Genomic DNA, 24420 nt, shown 5'->3' with positions numbered 1-24420 from the left:
AGCAAGTGCTTAGCTGATGATTTTGATAATGGTGATGATGCTAACAGTAACAGAATCACTGAGAAGACAAATCCATTGAGTGAATCAGAAAGTGGAGATAACCATAGGATCAAAAATTTAGAATTGGAAGGGATCTTTCAGACTAAGTTCAACCCTCTCATTTTACAGAGGAAGAAACTGAAGCACAGAGAGGCTTAAATAAAATTAAATATCTGAGGTGGGATTTGAACTCAGCAAGTCTTCTTTAACTGAGTTCTTTACGCGAATGCTGCCATTCAGTGTTAAAAGCCTGGAAGAGCTTCCTGGTTTCTACCAAGGGAGATTTAAGGAAGCCCTGGTCCACAAAGGAAGGGTTTTATTTAAATCTGACTTCCCCTAAGCTTTCTGTCTGAACCACAGACCGACTGGGGAGATAACAAAATAGAAAAAGCAATTCGTCAAAGGCAATTAACATGAGGCATGTGCTGAATGAAGATGGAGAGGCTGGCAAAAGGTGAAGAAATGCCAAGATGGCTTCCTTTTAAATTCTGGGTAGCTCCAAGGACAAAGAACCCAATAACTTGCCTCTCACTTGGACATTTCTATTCAAACTAATCTTATTCAGTTGTTGGAGCTGCCAGTAGGAGTCCAGCGAGGCTGTTGACCCATCACCGTTCCTCAGACTTCATTCGAAGTCTCCCTGCCTTTGGTGCGGACAACAATTGGTTTATCCTGGTTAGGCTGTGCATCTTAAGTTTAGCTTGTCAGAGGGAGGGAGGCCTTTCTTTAGCAGGGGAGGAGGCTCACAGTTGCCTGTCATGAAGAAACATTGCCGTAAGAAAGGGGTGAGATCTATACCACAGACAGACATTGCTGGAAGAAGTCATACAGGATGGTTCTAGAAGAGTTCAGCCCATTTTAGAGATCCCCTTGCTTTCATTCAATAAAGGAAAAGATGCCTATGGTTAAGCCCATGGGCTGATTTTATTCATTTCCTGTTCCCTGTTACTAGCAAAGTCTCTTCCAGAGACTTTAATAATGAAGAAATGACTCCCTCTCCCTTATTCCAAAAAAGACTAATGGGCAGGGGAGTGGGAGGGATGGGGGTGGTTATAAGTTCCTATATGAATGGCAGTGGGGCAGTGGCCTAGGCACCATACAAAATAAGCTAACTAGTGATGCTTAGTTTCTGCCTTGTAGGAGCTTAATTGGAAGGGGCATCGACTCTAACCCAGGAGTCCTGGCTGGGTGTTAATCCCAAGTCTGTTACCATGTTATGATTTCACTCCCTGGGCCTTGGTAGACTCACTTGCATAATGAGGATAATAATTCTTGCCTCATCTATCCCACAGGGATGTTATAAGCATAAATGAAAGCTTTGAAACTGCTCTATAAATGTAATGTTTAATATCAGACTATAGCATTATAGTCTAAGTACTTATATTACACATAGGCTTCATTAATTTTCACTTCAGAATTGTAGACAGAATTATTTCTTGGTGGAGCCTATCAAAAAGAAAGCAGATAGGCTTAGCTAGATGGCACAGTGGATAGAGCACTGGCCTTGGAGTCAGGAGGACCTGTGTTCAAATCCCACCTCAGACCAGACACTTGACACTTATTAGCTGTGTGACCCGGGGCAAGTCATTTAACCCCAACTGCCTTGCCAAAAAAGAAAAAGAAGAAGAAACCAGATAAGTATGAAATGATCATGGGTCTTAGAGCTGAAAGGGACCTTAAGAGAGTGAGGCCAACTCGCCTCTACTTCTATAGAACTGAGCACAGCATTCCCGATGTGGTCTGGCTAGAGTGGAGTGCAGAGGGGCATTATCACCTCCTTATCCTGGCTGCTGAACCTCTCAGTACAGGTCAGATAGCTCGTGGCTAACTCTTTTGCTGCTCTTTGGCCCCAGTTCTTGTTGGTTTGAGAAGGGCTCTACTACTTGGACCTAAAACTTGGAATGGTCTAGGGATTCTTCCACAGGGACCAAGAACTCAACCAGGAGACTAGTAATTCTTCCTTTTCTCATCATGGCCACTCTGCTACAGTCGGTTTGCCTTCTTGTAGTTACTGGCTTGGCCCAGAAACTCTTCACTGCTCTGTGGCTGCCTCCGTCAGCTGCCATTTCTGGGTTCTAGAGAACCGAGGTTGAGTTTGTCTGCAGGCTCTCTCCTCTTCATCCTTGTCTCTTGACAGCTTTTCAGCCTTCAGCCAACTTTTGTTAACATCCAGTTATGGCTTACTATATTATGAAACTTTTGTAAGGATCACAGAATGGAACAATTTTCACTTAGATTTCATAAGACAGAGTGCTAATTTTAAATACATATTCATATTTACAAGTCAACTCCTCCATTATGATATTTTACAAAGGACCAAGAAAAGAAAGCAAGGAAAGTATAATTAGCATCAGCACATCAAGCTGGATCTTGGAAGGAATTATGACATCTTAGGAGAAAAGATGTTACAAAGAAGATGTGCAAATATGTTAAATATATGCATATATACATATATGGTTCTGAGTTTTTAAAAATCCATATTGCTTTTTCCCCTTCACACCCCCATCCCACCTAGCTAACTGTAATCATCTGGAGCAATTTCTAGAAGGCTATCTTCTTCTCCTGAGGGCACTTTGGGAAGTGGGTTAATAATCTAGACCTTCCCCAAAGTCATTTCTTTGCTAATTTAAAGGTAGATAATGATAACAAGTTTAGTTACCTTTGAGGTTACTCTTATCAAAACAAGTCAGTAACCTTCCACAGTAACCTTACATCATTATTAGGGCTGAGTCTATACTAATAAAATAATCCTGAAGTCCTTAAGTAATTCATTTTTCTCTCATTTATGTAACCAAAATGAATTATTCATTAGTTAAAACACAAATTGTCCAACACTATAACACTGGAGTAGGGTATAATTGACTTATCGGTGATTAGACTATCACTGGTAATACATCCCTTACATTTCCAAAGGTATCTAAAAAGTACAGTTAGGTGAAGGTTGTAATCCCTAGTAACTTTGATGACAAATAAAACAATTAAATGGCTCAGTTGGTTCTAATAATAATAGCTAGTATTTATGTAGTGTTTCAAGGTATGCAAAATGTCTTACAATTATCCCATTTTATCCTCACAACAACTCTAGGAAGTGAGTACTATAATATTATCCTTATTTTGCAGATAAGGAAACCAAGGCAGATGAGGTGAAGTGACTTGCCCAGGGTCAAATATCTAATAAGTGCCAGAGGCAGGATTTGAATTCAGGTCTTTCTGACTCCAACTCTAGAATTCTATCCACTGAGCCACTAAGCTGCTTAAATTATATTTCTTTGTGACCTGTATCCATTTTTCCAGGATCTTTTTAGGATTTTTTTAGTTATGCTCATGTCACTCTTTAGTACCTCAACAAGTCTACATTCCATAGTCAATTACATAGTCTTATCAGGTGATCAAACCCAAAAGATGGAATTAATCAGACTAAGCTAGTAGCAGCTAACTGCTGTCTTTTTGTACATTTACCAGTTCTCATGAGTCTCTTCTGAAATTAAAGGCAAATATTAGGCGTTATCAGATAAATCAGGAGCATAAATGGGTGGATGGAAAGCCACATCTTAGAGAGGACATGATATGCCATAAAAGTCTCGGAACAGTTAAGCCAATCCTTTTGCAATGAACCTAAGAAGGACATTGACAGACGGTCTGAAGGGGAGGTGGGTGCCCCAGAATTTATCTATGCCATGCCATGTCACCGAGTATGGGAACAAGGAGTGAATGTCTAAGAAGGTGAATGTATTCTCCACTGTAATCATTCCTCAAAAAATGGATAGTTAACTGGTTTGTGAGACATTGCAGGTCCTGTGTAAGTTGCATACAGAACGTGTTAGTCCCTGTCTGGTCACTGAATAGAACGTTGTATGGTCAGCATCTCTTGATGTTTGGCTATGGCCCAAGGAACCACTGACTTTCAAGAACCTAAGACTTCAGTATCCATAAGGATAATGAACCAGAGCAAAAGAGAAATTAAATACCATATATATGGACTTGTGTCTATATATATGGATGTGTGTGTGTATTATACATACATATGTATGCATGTAGTATATATGTATATTTCTACTTACTAAGTGCAGAGAAATGAACTCAACTTAGTATGGAACATTCATAAAAAGCAGACATAAATCTTACAGACCAATAACGAAGTCTGTCTGGACAAAATGATATTGACCATTGTTGCCTCCAGCTCACTGAGAATTTTCTGGTTGTGGTTCTTTCCAGGTAAGAAGAACATTCAGCATTACTTGTACATTTCTTGCTGAGAGGCTCTCTCTAGGCTGTCTCTTGGCATTCTAACATATGGGTCCATCTCCCTGAAGCCCCAGGACCACACTGAATTGTGGTGGGCATTCTTGTTTAAATCCACATCAACCTGGGAAAGAGCTGAGAGGAATGGCCAACAACAAAAATGTGGCTCCAATGTCCAGATCAAAGGAGACTCTCTGTTCCAATTCACGCAATAGTGCTCCAGTATCAGTAGTTAATAGAAGCACCAAATTAGGAGGCCCTGAGCCCAGGAACCCCAGCTGGGTATGCTTGTAATAGGAAAATAAACAAATCATCCAGGGCAGCAAGTCTCTGGGGATGTGGATGTACAGTAAATCCCTCTCGCCCCACTAAACAATATTTATATAGCACTTTTTTTGAAAAGCTTAAAGTGCTTTCCAGACTGATTTATCCTCACAAAATCCCTGTGAGAGTAGACTTTCAGCTCCCCACTTCCTAATACCCCAGCCACTAACAAACAGATATTTCTTCCAGGCTCTGTAATTACTGCTATGTCAAGGCTGAATGACAGGACCTGGTGTTCCAGACTGGCTGATGGGTTGGGCTGCATCCAAGAAGGGTTAATATTCACATAAAATGAAAAAGGAGGTAGAATGACCCCTCCCAGCAAGGACTCAAACAAGAAAAAGGGAACCAAACATTCCTGGCAACTGTATTGATTACTCTAATTACCAAAAATAAGGACTATAATCTTGCCTTTCCTCCCTCGTTCCGAAGAAAGAACAAATGATTCCATTTAATTCAATAAGTATCGTCCATCATTGTAATAATAGCTAGCCTTTTAGGTCATGCTTTAAGGTTTGCAAAGAGCTTAGCAAATATTATCTCATTTGATCCTCTCAACAATCCAGGGAGGTAGAAACTATTTTTATATCCATTTTACAGATATGAAAACAGATTGACTTGCCCAAGCTCACACAGCTAGTAAGTGTCCAAAGCAGGATTTGAATTCAGGTCTTTCTGACGTAAGTCTACCACTCCATGAACCACCCACCTAGCAGCTTCTGTCCTTAATACTGAATGAGCACTATGCTCAGAAAGGAAGAGAACTCTTATCTACCACAATTCCCAATTAATGCTTTCTGTAAGAATAGGTTTGAATTGGGTATTTTGGTAATACATGGTACTATAAGTTAATGTGTAATGATGGCAATTTCTTGCCTCTTTCAGACATTTAGAAGATTTCTGGGTAGCATACTTTTTCTATAACTATCGATACAGGCATGATTCTCCAGGAAAGTCAGCAAAAAACCAGTGATTCTGAACTCCTGGCTAACTGACGTACGGATCCCACTCCCCAATCCTGACTCATGGCATCTTCCTCAAGGAAGGGGCTTCTCTACCTCAGCCCTCCTCCTCACTCCGATTTACCAATCCTGATCTATCTACTCTCTGGAATACATGCTCCATAATGAACAAATTTCCTTTCATCTTAACCCTCTTTCTTTCTCATTCCTTCCATCTTTTGGCCCTTACAGAGACCAGGCTCTCTCCTAAAGGTACCACTTCCCTCTCCATTCTTTCTAGTCCCTGCTCCTCTTTTTCTCAAACCCCTCATGTGCTGGTTGTGGTAATAAAATCAGAATATTCCTTCCTACCTCATTTCCACTTCCAGACATTCCTTCTACCACCTTCACTAAGCAACCTCACCTCCTCTGAGGTTCACCCTACTCAAATTTATCACCCAATCCAAATCATAGTGGATTTTATCTTTGACTCCCAGGACATTCTCTTTCCTTTCACAATGAGTTTAGTACCTGGCTCACAGACTTTCTCTCCTCCTCATATTCTGCCTCCATACTAGGGGACCTCTATATATATATATATATATATATATATATATATATATATAGATAGATAGATAGATAGATAGATAGATAGATAGATATAGATATATATAGATATATATACTGATGGTCCCTCAAATACACTAAATCCCAGTTCCTCAATCTATTCAACTTCCATGACCTACTTCTCCAAATCTACCTCAGTCATATTTGGAGATCACCTCTGTTATACCCCCTAACTTTGAGTGTTCCCCATCATTCTGTTCCAGATCCCATTTTTTTTCTTTTCCTACACTCACTCAATGATCCAATCAGTTCCCATGGATTTAATAATCAATTCTATGTAGACAACTCCCAAATCTATATGTTAGGCCCTAAGCTCTCTCCTAAGTTTCAGTCCTGCATACAATACTTGTTTTATGGAGGCTGGATTGGTCCTCTGCAGGGAAGCCATTTTGCTTCCTTATCGCTTGAAGTCCCAGTCTAGAGGAAGTTGGTGTCAGAATCTTTACTGTGCCAGGTGCTTTATATGAACTTTGTATTTTTATAAACTATATTCTTTTAAACACTAACTGGTAAAGTAGTTTTTTAATTGTATTTGTGGTTCATGGGGGTTTATTGACTTTTGGATTAAGTCTTATTCAGGATTGGCTTATAATAGACATTTTGAATTAGATGTCTCAAAGGCATTCCAAACTCAACATATCAGTCAGTGGGTTAACAACTATTTATTAAGTGTTTACTACTTGCCAAGTACTATATTAAGAACTGGAGCTACTAAGAAAAGCAAAAAGAGTTCCTTCCCTCAAAGAGTTCAGATTCTAATGGAGAATATAACATGTAAATAACTAGGCATATACAAGATTTATAAAGAATAGAGGGAAGGAAATAGACAGTGAAACTATGCTAACAGGGAATCTCAATTCATCCCTCTCAGAACTAGATAAATCTAACCATAAAATAAATTAGAAGGAAGTTAGGGAGATCAATAGAATTTGAGAAAAGTTAGATATGATGGACCTCTGGAGAAAACTGAAGGGGAATAGAAAGGTCTTTTTCTCAGCTGTACATGGCACCTTCACAAAAATTGACCATGTATTAAGGAATAAAAAGCTCACAAATAAATACAGAAGAGCAGAAAAATAAATGCACCCTTTTAAGAACACAATATAATTTAAATTACATTCAATAAAGGACCTTGGAAGAATAGATTAAAACTTAATTGGAAACTAAATAATTTAATCCTAAAGAATGAGCAGATCAAAGAACAAATCATAGAAACAATCAATAATTTTACTAAAGATAATGACTACAAGACAACACACTAAAATTTGTGTGATGCAGCCAAAGTAGCACTTAGGGCAAAATTTATATCTCTAAATATTTACATTCATAAAAAAGAGAAAAAGCAGAACAATGAATTAGGCATGCAACTACAAACAACTAGAAAAAGAACAAATTAAAAATTTCCAGTCACACACCAAAATAGAAATCCTGAAAATCAAAAGAAATATTAATAAAATTGAAAGTAAAAATTAAATCAAATTAAAAGATGGTTTTATGAAAAAAGATAATAAAATAGATAAACCATTTGAATTTGAAGAGTAGAGGGAAGGCACTAAATCTAGGGGGGCAGGATAAGGCCCCTGCAGGGTTGAGATTTGAACTGAATCTTGGGAAAAGTAAGAGGTGAGAAGGGAGTGCACCCGAGGCATATAGATGTCTAAAACAGAACTCATTATCCCCACCCACCCCCAAAGCACTTTATTTTGGCCTCACTGCCTCCAGGCTCTTCCCACTCCAATCTAGCTTCCACTCAGCTGCCAACAGGTTTTCCTAGAGTGTAGGTCTGACCATGTTATTCCTAACCATGTCAGTAAACTCCAGTGACTCTCTAATACCTCTAGGATAAATATCTGCTTGGTATTTAAAGCCCTTTCCAGTTGGGCACTATCTGACTTTCCAGTCTTGTTACACATTACTCCCCTTCATTCATGCTAGGGTAGAGTTAAGCCGGACTTCTTACTGTTCTTCACACACTTCCTTTCCCATCGTTTTGTTTCTGCACTGGCTGCCACCTTCCCTGGAGCATAGTCTCTCCTCACCTCTGCCTCTTGGAACTGATAGTATCCTGCAAGATTGAGCTCAAATACAACCTTCTATACGACATTTTGGTTGCCATTCTCTTCCAGTTTCTTGTAGCTTTTTTGACAAAATGACTTTATATCTGTTCTGTATCTATCTTGTATTTGACTGTATATGTATATATTTCTCTCCTGGTAGAATTTATGTTCCTCGAGGGCAGGGATTACTTCATTTTTATTTTATATCTCCAGCATTTAGCATAACTTGGCACAGAGTAGGTCTTCAATAAATACTTGTTGATTGATTAGTTGATTGAAAAACTTAATTAATCAGATTTATTTTTTTAAAAGAATTGTATCAGAAAACTGGATGAGATTGGATGATTTAAGAATGACTGGATTGGAATCTCACATTCAGTTTAGCATGGTACAATTTAAGATGAACATTGATAAACTAGGGAATGTCTAGAGAAGAGTAACTATGATGGGGAAGGGATTGACTCCCTGTCATATGAGGACATTGGGTCTAAAGAAAAGAAGACATGATGGCTATCCTAAAATATTCAAAGGGCTGTCATGTGGAAGAAACATTTGACTTATTCTTTTTGACCCCAGAGAGAAGAACCAGAAACCATGAGTGAAAGTTGCAAAAAGTTAAAGTTAGACTTGATATCAGGAAAACATCCTAACATTTAGAGTAATGCAGAATTGGAAGGGCTGCTTATGGGGGAATGGGGTGGGATGGGTTTCAGTAATACCACGACTATGTGTATGTACCACAGAGATCAAAGCAAGAAGAAAAGAACCTATACATATAAAAATATGAATAGCACTTCTTTTGTGGTGATAAAGAGCTGGGAATTAAAGCCATCAATTGAGGAATAGCTGAACAAATTATGGCAAATGACTGTAACTGTGCTATAAGAAATTATGAAGGGGACAGTTTTAGAGAAACATGGGAAGAGTTGTATGAACTGATGTAGAAAGAAGTCAGCAGAACCTGGAGAACAATTAATACAATAGCAACACTATAAAGGCAAACAACTTTGAAAGACTTGACAACTTTCATCAACCTAATACCCAACCACAATTTCAAAGGACCAATAATGAAGAATGCTATGCACCTTCTGACAGAACAGTGACTGACTCAATGTGCAGAAAGAGATTTACATTTTTTGAACATAACCAATTAGAGAATTTGTTTTCCTTGACTATAGAAAAATAACAATAACAAAAAAAAGGAATGGGTTCCTTCTCCTTGGAGGTCTTCAAGCAGAGGGTAGATGATTATTTGTCAGCTGTGTTATGATGTGGATTCCTTTCATGCATGAGTCAAACTAGATGGTTATTGAAGTCCCCTCAACTCTCAAATTCTGTGATTCTTGATTCCAAAAATTACCCCCAATATTACATAAATTGTTCACAAAAATAGAGAAAAAAGCATCCTAACAACCTCCTTCTATGAGATAAATATGGTCCCACTACCTAAGCCAAAGAGAGTTAAAGCAGAGGGAAAAAAAACACCACAGACCATTGCGTTTCCTAATGAATATTAATGCAATAATATTGAAGAAAATATTAGCAAAGTGACTATAGCAACATAGCCAAAAGATTAATCACTCTGACAAGATGGGATTTATATTAGGAATAAGAAGTTGGTTCAATGTTAGGAAAACTACTAACATAATTTCCCATAATAATAATAAGACAATAAAAATCTCATGATTATACAAATAGATAAGGAAAAAGTTTTTGACAAAATAGACTTATTCCTATTTAAAAAAAAAACACTAAAAGGGGCAACTAGGTGGTGCAGTTGATAAAATATCAGCCCTGGAGTCAGGAGGACCTGAGTTCAAATCTAGCCTCAGACACATGATCCTTACTAGCTGTGTGACCCTAGGCAAGTCACTTAACTCTGATTGCCTCATCAAAAAACAAACAAAAAAAGCAGTAAAAAAAAGCTTGGGAATAAATGGATCTCCCCATAATATGGTAAACAGTATCAATAACTAGCAAATCCAAAACTAGCATTATCTGTAATGGAGACACTCTAGAGACCTATCCAATAAGATCAGTAGTAAAGCAAGAACATCCATTGGTATCACTATTATTTGATATGGTTCTAGAAATGCTAGAGAAAGTAATAATATAAAAAACCCAGAAATTGAGGCAATGAGCATAGGTAAAAAAGAAACAAAATTAATACCATTCGCATGTGATAAACCAAATGATTTACTTAGAGAGCCCCAGAGATCAACCAAAATTAATTGAAATAATAACATCAATAAAGTAGCAGGATATAAAATAATGCCCTCATATCATTGGTCTCTGTATCTCGCTAACAAAACCCAAGAAGAGGAAATAGAAAAAAAAGAGAAACTTCATTCAAAGTACTACACACATACAAAATATCTTGAGGTCAACCCACCAAGACACACTCAAAGTAGAGGGAAATGAGTAGCCACAGCTTTTTCTCCCTTCTCACCCCCAGTCCCCCATATAAGCAGCCATAGCTTAGAATGGTACCATATTTAACAGTTTGAGGGCTGTGTTGTGCTTTGGGGAACTGAATAAAAAAGACAGTGAGCTTGCCTGTGTCAGTTACATTTGTCTCACATTGTACACATGAGATTGGGTATGGAGACAGCCAACCAGGTAAGGAGATCTAAAGTCTTCATTCAGGTTTGTACAAGTTTGCACTTCCAGAGAGAGAGCTTATGGCTGGAAATTCAAGGACCCAAGCATTGAGATAATATTTTGTTTGAGGGAGAAAGCAATAATCTTCTAGACCAAATATTCCTTGTACGTGCAAGCTGGGGGTGAGGGGAGGGCAGATAGAGGGACAGGGAGCAGGGGTGGAACAAGAGTAAATATCAAAGGGACAACAGATATTTGTTCCCCTCTCCTCTGAAAATCCATTCTCTTGAGGGGAGTAACTCCTAGAGGAGTCCCAGCCCACAAAAAGAAGAGAGGACCCATTTGCCAAAGCATGCTCAGTAGGTTTCTTGACCTGACAGTTCCATCTGCCCTGCTTGTCTGCACCATGTAGTGTTTATACAGGCTCCCTGTCTCTTGGCAGGAAGGTGGTGAGCTAAGGCTACAGAATGAGACTTAAGATTTTTCAGACATGGCCAATGTGTTTCTTTGTTTTACTTGAATTAACTTATTTGTTGGGAGGGGAAGGAGTGTGTAGTAATTGAGATGCAAGAAAAAAGAGCATCAATAGAACATTTTAAAATACACAGAAAATAATAAAAAAGTTAAGAAAGAGATGCCAACAAAAAGCATAGTTGGGTCACTACTTTGTTCAATGTAATATATACTTCTAAAAACCAAACTATGGGTTCACATCCAATTCTTTTTGTTGCTTGTATATTGAAATTTTGTTTAAACAATTAAAAACATTTTAAAAATTAAGGAATACATTTAGAAAAAAAGAACTAGTTGACTTCTGAGCTATTCTATAGATACGAAATTATTTTACAGACGCTTAACTTAAAAATAAGTCCCCACTTGACTCTAGGCCCAGTGCCTTCCTTTACATCATAATGCATCTTACAGGCATTAGAGCAACAGAAGGATTATAATAAAAAAGAAAATGTGGAAAGAGGCCGTATTTGATGGTTGAAACATTGTGCAAATGTAATTACCTTTTGGCCATTGTTTTCCCAAGATATGTTGGGTAGCATCGGAATTTCCAAAGCAGTGTTTCCATGGTTCCATCATATACTCACCAAACACGCAGTAAAGAAGGCAGTAATGAAAGATTGATTGGATAGATGGAGTGTCTTGGATGTATCCTTCAGGACATAGATGTTGCCAAAATCAATTCTGTCAGGAAACACATTGACTACAGGGCCTTCTCCAATGCTCTTTAAGTGGACACTCTGCATCCCAAGACAGGGAAAGAACAGAGAGAAAACTGACCTATCATTTTAATCAAGATAGTAAATTCTTCTCATTCCTGTACCAGAAATCATAATTCAAGAGAGTAATGAGGACCTCCATCCCTTCCTGCTGGTATTGGCATCCTGATTCAGGCCCACCCAGGCCTGGATTCTGTGGCTGACCAAGTGTCTTGGGAGGACAGTGGTTGCTTTCCCTGGTTTATGTTAACTTCCTATTCAAGAAGCTTCTGTGAATGCTCTGTTGCCACTAGGATAACATAAAAGCTCCTCCATCTGCCATTTAGAGCCTCTCACAGTCTGGCTCCCACCTCTCTCCCCAGACCAATAACACATTACATTGCATCTTCGGTCCAAGCACACTGGCCTCCTTCCCATTCCCCATTGACTAGAACGTTCTCTCTCCTCTCATTCCCTCTATAAAATCTCTGTTTCCTTTCAAAGCACAACTTAGGGACCCGCGCCTACAGAGCCTGTCGGATGCTAGCGCTTCCCCTTACCCTTGGATCATTCTGTAAATGCATCGTACAAGTTGTTTATGCCCAGCAGAGTATAAACTCCTCGAGGGTGAGGACTATTTGGTCTTTGCATGTCACACAAGAGGTGCTCAAAAATTCCCTGTCCATTTGAATTTCCTGACACCACTCAGTCAGTGGCATGACCAGGCTTCTGGCTCCTTCTCTTTCCACTGAATCAACTGTTCTTTCCACAATAACACATGATCGTTCCACATACAAGCAGGCAATATTCTTCAACAGCATTGAGAACAATACCTGCTCCTCCTTCACTTGCTAATTCTAAATATGAATGGGAGACTTTAAAACAGGGAAAGATGAATTGAAAAACCCCAGGCACACATGCCCTAGTTCCAAAAGAATCAAAGGTAGAGATAACTCTCCTTGGAATAGCTGAGTATATCTCAAGGGCTAGTGCCCAGCAACCATCTGGGTTGTTAGTTTGACTTATAAACTGACTAAGGTTAACCATATAGATCTCTCGAGAAAATAGTAGCACCAGAAAGAATAGAATCTTTCTGAAGAGTAGGTTACTGATTTTTTTTTGAGTTCTTGGATATATGGCAGGATTTTTAGTAGATTGTTCAGACATGTAAGGCTGAGGGATTTGCTGAATCAGTTAACATCTATATCTTTGAGGCTTTTAGGCAAATGAACATAAAAGGTAACAGTAAAATGTTATCCAAAGAAGAGAAAGCTTAATGCTATGAACAGCACTGTCTAAGTGCATTCGGAAATGGAGTCAAATCATTTAAATAGGTATGAATAGCTTTGACTGTTGGGGGAGAAAATCTGTCTCTTTTCTGGCTTCCATTTGGGATGCTGAAGACCTAACTGATTCATAAGTGAGATAGCTTCTGTGGCATCTAACATTCAACAAGTGAAATCGCTAGGTGATTTTCCTGACTCTCAGCAAACACGGTCACTTGTAGAAAATGTAAACTGATAGCTAGACCTTTGTAAGTGAAGGTTAAGCCAGGGGGTTATGGATAACAGTTATCACGGCCCTTGCTCAGGTCAGTATCTGACTCAGTCGTAGAGCTGAAAGGGATGTAAATGGTCATTGGCTCCAACCTCCCTGCACTTTACATATGAAAAAACCAAGAGATGGAGTGCCCTGCATTACACATGCAGCAAGCTGTCAGCACAAGGGAAAGTATGGAACCCAGAGAACCTAGAAAATTGTTTAGTGAATGTGATTCTAGTGATTATACACGTGAAGAGAATGTAAACCTCTTTTCTGCCCACCTGCAGACAGGAGTATTTGTTCTTAGCAGAGGCCTCAGAATGGCATTTTTCTCACTCTGCCGCTCAAACAAAAAACTTTACAACTGCAAGAAGCTGGAAGATAAGAACTTGAATGATGGGTGCGGCCAATAGCATGGCAAGCTCTAACTGCACCCCTGTGCCGGGGCAGAACAATGTTTGGTCACTTTTCAGCATTCTCACCAATGGGGGGTCCTTGCTCCCAAAGACGGCAATGTAAACTGTGCCCTCGTATTGTCCAAGGATCTGAGTCTCCAAGATCACCCATAACTCCACTGTGCTGTGGGGGTTGATAATCCCACATGGGTTTGGGCTAGAAAAAAGTACAGTAGGTGTATCCTCGTATTCCTAGAGGGGGAAGAGGGAGAAAACCCAAAAGATAATTAAGTACAAGCTTAATAATCAATGGACATAAATATTATTATTAAAAGTTTTTGAAAGATAGAACATCCAAAAACTATTAAAGCTTAAAATGGCACTAAGACATTTGAGACACTCCATATAGTCCTGAGATACTCTTCATAGGACATAGGAGCCTGTCAAGATTTTTTGGATGCTGACCCTACTATCTATCCATCATGAGAACTAATTCTCCTAGCTTTGTGTCAACTGCAAATTTGATAAACACATCTTTTATGCCTCTATCAAGTCACAGATAAAAATGTTAAACAATATTGGGCCAAGCTCAGGTCCTTTGTGCACTCATTGGAGAGGATCTACCAAGCTGACATGGAACCATCAACACCTTCTCTTTGAGTTTGGCCATTCCACCAATTCCCAATCCATCTAATTGTATTATCATCTAATTCACATTTCACTGTCTTTTCTGCAAAAATAGCATAAAATAGTAACAATTGTTTTGCTAAAGTCTAGGTAAATGATACCTACTGTGTGCCCTCAATGTACTAATTTAGTAATGCTGTCAAAAGAAGGGAAAGGACGAGAGTCTGATATGACGTCCCCATGATGAAGCCATGCTGCCCCTTGTTAAACTACCTTGCTTTTTCTAGGTGTTCACTAATCATCTCTTCAATGATCTGTTCTAGAATTTCCCCAGGAATTGAAGTCAAGTTCACTGGCCTGTAATTGGCAGAATTGTTCTATTGCTTTTTCTTTCTTTAAATAGGCACAATATTTGATCTTCCGTGATATCTCTCTTGTTTTCCAAGATCTTTCAAATATGTCTGTGACTCAGTCATCTCATTTGCTAAAGTTTTTATGATTAGATTGATCAAGAACAATTGGATGTCCTCTAACTTCCTTACTTGAGTGTCTATCATTTCCAGGGCAAAGAACATTCTCCTTGCCGGAGAAAATAGAAGTAAACTAAGAATTGCATAGCTTTTCCTTCTCTCTTGTGAGTTATCATCATCCCACCCAACCCAAGCAGCTGGTGGAAAGCAGTGCTAGACATGGAATCAGGAAAATGTGAATTCAAATCCTGCCTAAGACACTTACTAGCTATGTGACCCTGGACAAGTCACTTACCTCTATCTTCCTCCGTTTCCTCAACTGTAAATGAAAACAATAAGAGTACCCACTTTCCAAGGCTCTTGAGAGGATCAAATAAAATGCTATTTATCAAATGCTTAGCACAGTTTCGGGCACATAGTAGGCACTTTAAAATACTTATTCCCTTCCCCTCTCTTCCTCTTCCCTTTCCTCCTATTACTATAATGCAGCTTAAATAATTCTTTCTGTTAAACTTAGCTTCATCCCCCATCTTCAGCTCATTTTGTTTTCACACTTCTGACACTAGTTTTATAGGACCGCGCTACCTTTACATAGTCATTTTCTGTGACTTCCCACTGTTTCAATCTTCCCTACATAAACTTTCTAACAATCTACATTAATTGAGGAGGCTATTGTGCATCCACATCCCTCCTCTTCCAGCATTTCCTATTTCCCTTCCTCATTGTTTCCCTTTATGTCTTCAGAATTTCATTCTTAATATTCTTCTCTGCTTCTTAATCTAACTTGTCTTGAAGAAGGTTAGTCCACGAGATCCTACCTATCTCTCTTCTGAATCCTTTGAAGTTTTCTTTCTTTAAATCTAAGGTGCTCTGGAGCTCCTCTACTTTTCAGTCACAAACTCACAATATTCCTGTGACAATCAGATCTGGAAGAGAATGCTCCATTAAAGGGTGAGATTATCATTAAGGTGAGGCAAGAGATTATTAGCTGCTCGACTTTTGGCAGAGAAAGAGCTCTAGATAGCTGGATAAATAAGTCTCCCATGCCCACCATATCAAGCCTCTGTGCCAGGCTCATAATCTGTTTTCCTGAACTTAAAGATTTCTTCTGTCAGTCTAGACTGCAGATGGTTTATCCCCTATTGGATATACTCAGATGACAAAAGTGCTTCTGTCTAGCAGTTAGTAACAAGAGTCATCCCAAGGAGCATGAATAGGGATAGGGCTTTGCTTTGGATTTTTCCAGTGAGCCCCTTGATAAAGGAAGCTTCTGGTTGGTGCACCCTTCAGGGCAGCAGAATATCAAATAGGATCAGCCACTGAGCAGCAAGAACTGCCCACCTAGAGGACCTTAAAGGGAGAAACAACTCTTCCTCATTTCTTACTCTTTTCTGAGTGTGTGTATGGGACTCTGCTAACTCTCCCTTTCACTTCTTGGAAGAGGTAGAAGGAGTCTCGAGTGAATGGGAGGAGTTAGCAGCTGGGGGAACCATGACAGATTTCCTGCAGGAGGGGTGCTTGAGCTGGGTTGTTAGTGAACCACAGAGGGCTAGAAGAAGCCGACCCCTCTATTTGGGGCCAGGCTCCCCCAGGGAGCCTCCTATCCTAACCTGGTGAGGAGTTTAAAGCCAGGTCCCCTCAGTGGGAGAGGAAGCCTGAGCCTATAAGTCATTACAGTTCCATTGATCTTTACCCAACGCTTTCTCTCTAGACTTCTCCATACTGGTTCCTGGACTTTTGACGTGCAAAACCTTCTCGATATACAATGCCACCTCTACCATCTTTTACCCATATTGCTTTTTTTTTAAACCAAGGCCATATTCTGGTTGTTTTGAGGTCATATAGTTCCTTCTTGAATGTAGCCTTCTTCACAATTCTGCATGTCCATTCTTCTTCCCTCGTTATAGCTATTCTCTACGATATAGAGATGACTATTCAGAGGCAGTTTTCTCCTTCACTCATATTTGCCTTAATTCAAAGTCCTTCTGATTAAACATGTACAACACTAGCTTGCAAAGCACTTTATAAACATTCTTTTACTTTACCTTCACAACAACTTCATGAGAGGTAGGTACTATTATTGTCCCCATTTTACACATTAGGAAACTGAGACACTCAGAGGTTAAATGAATCACCCAGGGTCACACAGGGTACACCCCTGAGTCAGGATTTGAACTCAAGTCTTCCTGACTCCAGGTTCAGTGTTAATTCACAGCACCACCTCCCTGTCTTGCCAGCTTTTCTTAGGTAAACTCCATTGGTAGCCAGGAGTCTATAACCTTTAAAACTGTGCCCCAGAAGTCCAAATTTCATTCTCAAATATGCCCTTCTTATCCAGCTCAGTTTTCCTCTTCTGTGTCCCTTAACTTTAATGAACAACACAGGGGAATACACAAGTTGTGTCCCTTTGGTTCCCACCTGAGACTTTGTAATCTTTGGCAAAAGTGTTGGCTTCCCTCAGGCAGTATCATTTCTGCCCACGCGAATAATCAGCAGAGAGGGTCTGTTTTGGTATGTCTTGGGATATTCCCTCTCATACCTTGGACTATTACAATAGCTGCTTAATTTGTCTCCCTGTATTCAATCTCACCATTCTACAGTAAAAACCTGCTGATTAACTGCCCAATCTCCCTGCCAGCCTAATAAGCTCTTCAATAATATCTCTGTTTGAGTACTTCTTACGGCAGGAAATACATTCCCTTGAAAACTTCCGATTCCATTATTAGAAAACTCTAATTACTGGGAACTTCTTTATATTATGCTGAAATCTCTTCTACTGTAAGTTCCATTCGTCATTCTTAGTTTATTTGAGTTTTGTTTTTTTCCTGTTCTAGTGCTACACAGAAGAAATCGAATTTCTTTTCCATATGTTCGTAACACCATAGATTTGGGGCTGTAAGGTCCCTTAGAGGTCATCTGAGCCAACCCCCTCATTTGACAGGTAAGGAATCTGAGGTTACCAGACTTGCCCAAAGTCACACTGGGGGTAAGTAAGCATCAGGCAGAATCAGGATTTGAACACAGGTTTTGCTGACTCCAAATCAAGCACTCTTTCCACGGCACCATGATAGCCCTTAAAAAATCTGAAGACAGTTCTTGTGTCCTTTGCACATCTTCTCTTTCCCAGAGGCAATCTTGCATACTTATCAAGAGGGCACTGGGGCTGGGGCTGGAGGGTGGGGACTTGGGTTCCAGCTTGGTGGTTACTGCTCAGGGAAGCTTTGCTTCTCCATGACTCAGTTTCTTCATCTATAAAGTGAGGAGGAGGGACTAGAGGATCCTTGGGTACCTTGGCAGCTCTAAATCTTCTGTTTCATCAAATGGTTCTGTTAAAGTATCACCCCTTGACTCTTTACCACCCTTCTGAACATTCTCCAATTTTCCACGGCCCTCCTTAATTGAAGACAATGTTCCAGATGTGCTCTGGCCACTATAGCCTCCAGTGACCCTTTTACATGCTGTGATTTGGACACTGTACTTCTAAGGCAATATGAGCTTCTTTAACAGCTGGGCCCCACTGCATGCAGTGAGATCGCAGGTCATTATCAATTTAGAACCCTAGATCTTTTCCCCACGAACTGTAAATTTAACAGGTCTCTGTTGTGCAATTGATTTTTTTAAAAAATTAAAGAGAGAATTTTCCATTTAAAATCCACAAGATTTGATTTTCGTTCTTTTGGCCCATTATTCTAGCCTGTTGATATCCTTTTGAACCTCTTATTCAGAAATGTTTTCTTCCTAGACCCAGGGTAGCAAAGGGTAGATAGCCTTAACATAGAAGGCCACACCGACTTCTTTTCTCTCTTACTTTCTGCCGTGAACTGTCTAAATCTTTCTGGTCTTGCCATTCCCTTGGTGAATGTCAAATAATTCTCTCTTAAGCAACTCTTCTTCCTCCTTACTTCCTATGACCCATAAAGTAAAGGCAATTATTTGCAGGTGCACCTTCTGTATGCTCCTTTAATTGGCCCTACCACTTTTTCAGTCAGGGTAATTTTCCTGGGACATTAACAATTGATTGCACCTGCAGATGTTTACTCCCACAGCTGGAGGGCCAGCTGAATGGATAGAAACCTTCCCAAATGCTCCTGAAACTGAAAGCAAGGATTACAGTGCAACACATGCCAGAGAATGAGGTTACTTAGAAGAATTTTTTTCCTCATTAAGGGAATCCTGAAAAACTGGGGAGAAAAACAAAAGATGGATAGAGAGAGATGGAGAGAGACAGAGAGAAAGCGAGAAGAACAGGGGAGGGAGAGAAAGAGAGGGACAGAGACAGTAACTTACTTGTAAGAGAACTCCATAGCATCCTGGCAGGTCGTGGTCATTGACAAGTTCCACCTTTTGCTTGTAAGGGTATTTCAGGAAACAGCACCCATAATTCAGCTCCGGATTAACCACATGCAGCTTAGGCACAACACACCTACTCCAGAAAAGAATATTAAATAAATCAAAAGAATGGAGAGCTTGTTTATCCCCAGATTATGCAGAGAAACAAGCACAATGCATTTGTCAATGTCACATGGTACCTTTTCACTGATAACTACATTAATCATTTACCGTTTTTTCCTTCTCCCCTCCCCTCTACTTTTTAAATCAACACCCTTTGGCAAAGGATGCAGGGAGAAACTGTAGTGGGTCCTTCTACAAAGCTGTCAGTGTCAGTAAAGGTCCAATTTCCTGCCATTTTCTCCTTTTCAGCCTTCTTGAGTCTGGACTTCCTTAGGATAAACTTGCTTAGAATAGCTCGCATATGGCCCCAAATAGTATGCACTGCTCAGAAAGGCCTTCCCTAGCTACACCTGAGCTGTTAGCAAGCCCTCATGCTATCGAAATGACCCTAATTCGAAATACTCTGTAGAACAGTTGTGCTGGAACAAGTGATCTCATCAGCTGGTATCCCCAAAACTAGCAAGAGAAATGCTATAACACCACTTCATTCATAGTTTGAAAGATTCTCTTCTCCAAGAGGTCAACGTGTCCATTTCGTGAGAGGGCTTTCATGATGCGACTCTGGTCTTGTATCCCCAGATGGGACTTTTTTAATCAACTTTTTCAAAGTTTCAATCAAAGATCAACTTTTTTATATAGTTCTAACTTATTTCATGGCATTCTTATCCTCCCTGTGGTTAACTGCATAGTACACCTGCCATAAATTAATAGTTTGGATTTGGATGCAGGTTACTTGCCTTCTAATTGGGAGGGATGACGTTACACCGAAGTATAGATTTTGAAATCACTGAGTGTCAAAAAGAGATGAGTCTTCAGAGATGCTCTGGTCCAGCTCTATCATTTTGCAGGGGAGGAAACTGACACCAAGAGAGAGGAAAGGATTCTACCAAGATCACCTATTTGTCCGTGTCAGTAGCAGAGCTGAGACTTGACCTAAGTCTCCTGACTCCCAGTCCAGTGCCTTTTCCCTTAGACCATGCTGCCTCTCAATTTTGCAATGCAACATTTAGCATAGGGATTTGGTCAGTGGGTCCTAAAGAGTAATGACACTGAGTTCCTCAGCACCCAACAGACTATAGTTATTCTATCTTTACTCTAAAAAGTTGAGGACTGACATGGATAAGGGACAAAGTTTCATATTTACTTCAATATATTTTCTGGAATTTGTAATGTTATTGTTATTATTTATTAAAGGAGCCTTTAATGTAAATTAATTGCCTAAAAACCTGATCCTTAGAAGATAAGGAATAATCCACCTGCCGCACATGGCCAAAGAAACTGTAGCAAATCATCGAGGAATCTCATGGGATCTCAGAACCATGACCTTTTCTTTTCAACACCTAGCTGAATAGTTGGGCACCCAGAAGATAAAGGATCTGGAAGTTTCCAAGACTGACCCACATAAAGGAGATGGCAGGCTGCCAGATGTAGGACTGGTCACTCAAAAGGTCATTTTGTTTTTGTTTCATCTCTTACAACAACAAAAAAAAAAACATTGCCCTTGGTCAGTGGGCAGGAGATCTGATTCCTTTTCTTTCTGAAAAGGAGTGAGATTTTATCTTTTTAACTTTTAACTTTTTTAACTTTTCCCACAGATCCACCCTTTTCCCAAACTTCCTTGTTTCTGTTAAGTGCATGGCATCCTTCTAGTCACCCAGATTTGCAGCTTTCCTGCCACCCTTAGCTCCTCACTTGTGCTCACCCCACACATCCAAAGCATTGTTAAAGGGTGGCCTTTCCACACGACATCATCTGTCCTCTTTACTCCAATCACACAGTCACATCCCTAGCTCAGGTCCTCATTGTATCTTCCCTAGACTATTGGAGTAGCGTCTCAATGGGTCTCCCTGCCTCAAGGGTCTCCCCTCTCCAATCCATACCTCCCCCCGTACACACAGAGATATCAAAGTGATTTTTTTCCAGAGTAGATCTACCTGGGTCATTGCCTACCCAATAAAATCTAGTGGTTCCCTATTATCATAGAATGAATTATAATCCACTTTGTTTGGCATTTAAAACCTTTCACAACCTATCTCCAATATATCTTTTCAGGTTTATTATATACTACTCTCTCCTATAGACATTACAGTTCATTTAAACTCTCCTTTCCACTACTCCTCATACTTGGCCATCTACCATCTCCATGCCTTTGCATTATTGGGCCTCATGTCTGCAGTGCTCTCTGTATTCTCCATCATCTGTTACAATCCCTAGTTCTCTCCAACATTCAATGCCTTGCCTGAGCCCCCTGGCTGGTAATACCTTCCTTTCAATCACCTTGTGTCTATTTTGTATTTATCTTTGACACGTGTAACCAGCGATGTGCTGGTAAGCGTTTTAACAACTGACTTCCCAGAAAAAAGTACCCATGGCCTACTTTTAAGTTTAATGTACATTATTAACATTTTCTCCATAATTTTCTTAAGTTTAGATAATTAAAAATAAAAACAATAAACCAAGGCCTGATTTGTAGAATTTGCTGATTCCCAAGATGTAAATTCTCACACTGAAAATTTAACACTTGGACCTTTGGTGCAGAGTTAAGTTGGCTTCAGCATACCCCTTACACAGAACCTGCTCCCAGGAGCAGGTCCCAAGTGTCTCCCCTGTGGGTGATACCATTGTATGTGGTCTGGTCATGCACCAGCACCCCCATTACATGTGCTTATCCATGCAGATCTTTTCTTGTTCACATGAATTGTCAGCTCCCCAAAGACAGACTTTTGTTGTTGTGTGCTCAGGGACTGGAAAAGGGCCTGGCACAGAATAAATGTTTGCTGACTGACTAATAAGGCAGGTCGGGACAGAGCAACCAGGAATTTTTCAAATGGAGGAAAAGCTTCTTCAGATTATTTTCAGGACGATCCCTGATTTCGTCCAGGCCCTAGGAATGTGTAAGAAGTTGCTCATTTGTTTCTCTCTTACTGTTTTGCTCCCTTTAAATGATATCTGTGGCAGATTCAAAAGAGACCTAAAAATCTGGTGACCCAGAGACACATTGGCTTTATCACAGCTTATTGGTCAATATCCCCGTTCATGGCAGGCCCAACTTTCCATCTACAAATTTCATAGTCCTTGATCTGCACACTAGTCCAGGAAGGTCTCATGATTTCATTTCAGTGCAATTTAAAGTGTTTATTAAATGTTTATTATATACCTATCATGGCCAAGACTTGGAAATAGTGTTGGGGGTACAAAGACAAAAATAGAGCAGTCCTGCCCTTAGGAAGCTTATGTTCTTTTGGGTGAATGTTAACATGTGGAAAGGCAAGTGAATTGAGTAAATGGATAAACTGAGGAGGCAGAGACCACTAGTAAAACAGGGAGATCCCTTAAGGCTTTATGGAGGAGGTGGCCCCCGAGCTGAGCCTTAGAGGAGCAGAAAGACTCTGGGAGGCTGAGCTGAGGAGACGAGGCAAGGGAGACAGTAGAAAATGGACTTCGAGTTTGGGCAACAGTTAAGTCGTCCAGTTTGGCTAAGACAGAGAATGCAGGAAGGGGGCTGGGCAGGTCAGCTTCAGCCATACTGTGGTGGGCTAGCCAGTTTGGATTTAATTCCAGAGGCAAGAGGAAGTCACTGGCTCTTTCTGAGCAGGAGTTTAGACAGGCACTTTAGGAAGATTAACGTGGCAGCTGCGTAAAGCATGTATTAGAAACAGGAGAGATGGGAGACAGAAAGATCGAGTGGGAGGCTATTATGGTAGAACGAGCAAGAGGGAATGATGAACTGAGCCGGCAAAGTGGTTATGTGAGGGGAGAGAAGGGAAGGGAGCAAGCCAAGCGCTATGCGGAGAGGTCTTGGCCATTTATTGGATATGGGGATGTCAGAGAGGGGAGAAGCAAGCATAATGCCAAGCTGAGTTGATGAGCCTGAGTGACTGGCAGAACGCTGGGAAATCGGAGGAGGAGGGACCCCGGGGCAGGAGAAAATCAGCTCCACATCCGACATGGAGGCTGAGATACTGAAGGACATCCAGGAGGAACTGTCAGAAAAGCATAATCAGTTGAGGAGAAGGTGTTAAATCTAAGAGAGTTCACATAATTGAGGGGTGAAGGTCACTCTCTATGGGACATTTTAGAACCTCGGTTTCCTTGCTTATAAAATAAGAGGTATATCATATGATTTCAAAGGTCCCTTCTGATTCTAAAAATCCTAGGATTCTATGATGCTGAATCAATCAGTAAGCATTTATGGAGTACCTCCTTTGTTCCAGTCACTGTGCAAGGCTTTGGAGATGCAAAGACAAAAATAAAACAGTCCCTGCCCTCAAGGAGCTTACATTCTATAAAGAGAGATGATGTGTACACACATTAGCATACGAAAAATGTTTCTGGAAAAAATATACATGCACATATTTATAACATAAGGGGCAGCTAGATAGCTTCATGGATAGAGTGCAGAGCCTGGAGTGAAGAAGAACTACGTTCAAATCTGGCCTCATTTACTTACTAGCTGTTTGCCATTTGAATATCAGGTTTAGCTTTGGTTCCTGTGAAGGCAGAATAAGTTCAGGCTTGTTGGGAGCCCAAGCTGCTATGGTCACAACCTGCCATGAGTGAAGATACTGAGATTGGGGGTCAAAGGCTACGAGTCCCGGTACCTTGCTGTAATGAGGAGTGCCAGTACTTCCTCGCCAATGCCCTCCACGTCCACCACAAGAGCCATCTGGTACTTCTGCACAGTGTTGGAGCATAAGGTTACCTGGTGAGAAAAAGGAAGAAACTCACATTGGGCTTTTTACAAGTTACTTTCCCTCTGGCGGGAAGGGGGTGACGAAGCGGGAGAAGAACAGTATGAAGCTGTTGAGCTCCTCAAAAATGTCTTCCTTTCTTCTTCTCCTCTCCCCATCCTCCTACCCTGACTAGGGGAATCAATTCAAGAAGTATTTATTAAA

General features: G+C 40.2%; 1 protein-coding gene across 1 annotated transcript in view; it reads right to left on the bottom strand.

The window, feature by feature from the left end:
- The window catches only part of HYDIN (HYDIN axonemal central pair apparatus protein), a 470364-nt gene that overhangs the window by 246951 nt on the left and 198993 nt on the right, over window positions 1-24420 (bottom strand). The window contains exons 15-18 of the mRNA XM_027857914.1: window positions 24127-24227; window positions 19361-19496; window positions 14064-14228; window positions 11929-12081 (exon numbers count right to left, since the gene is read on the bottom strand). Of these exons, the coding sequence (XP_027713715.1) occupies window positions 11929-12081; window positions 14064-14228; window positions 19361-19496; window positions 24127-24227 (555 nt within the window). The remainder of the gene's footprint in view (window positions 1-11928; window positions 12082-14063; window positions 14229-19360; window positions 19497-24126; window positions 24228-24420) is intronic.

The sequence above is a fragment of the Vombatus ursinus genome, unplaced genomic scaffold (assembly GCF_900497805.2).
Source record: "Vombatus ursinus unplaced genomic scaffold, bare-nosed wombat genome assembly UNPS02012515.1, whole genome shotgun sequence".
Taxonomy (NCBI): Eukaryota; Metazoa; Chordata; class Mammalia; order Diprotodontia; family Vombatidae; genus Vombatus; species Vombatus ursinus.
The sequence above is the reverse complement of the archived record's forward strand: the minus strand, read 5'-3'. Positions and strand labels throughout refer to the sequence as shown.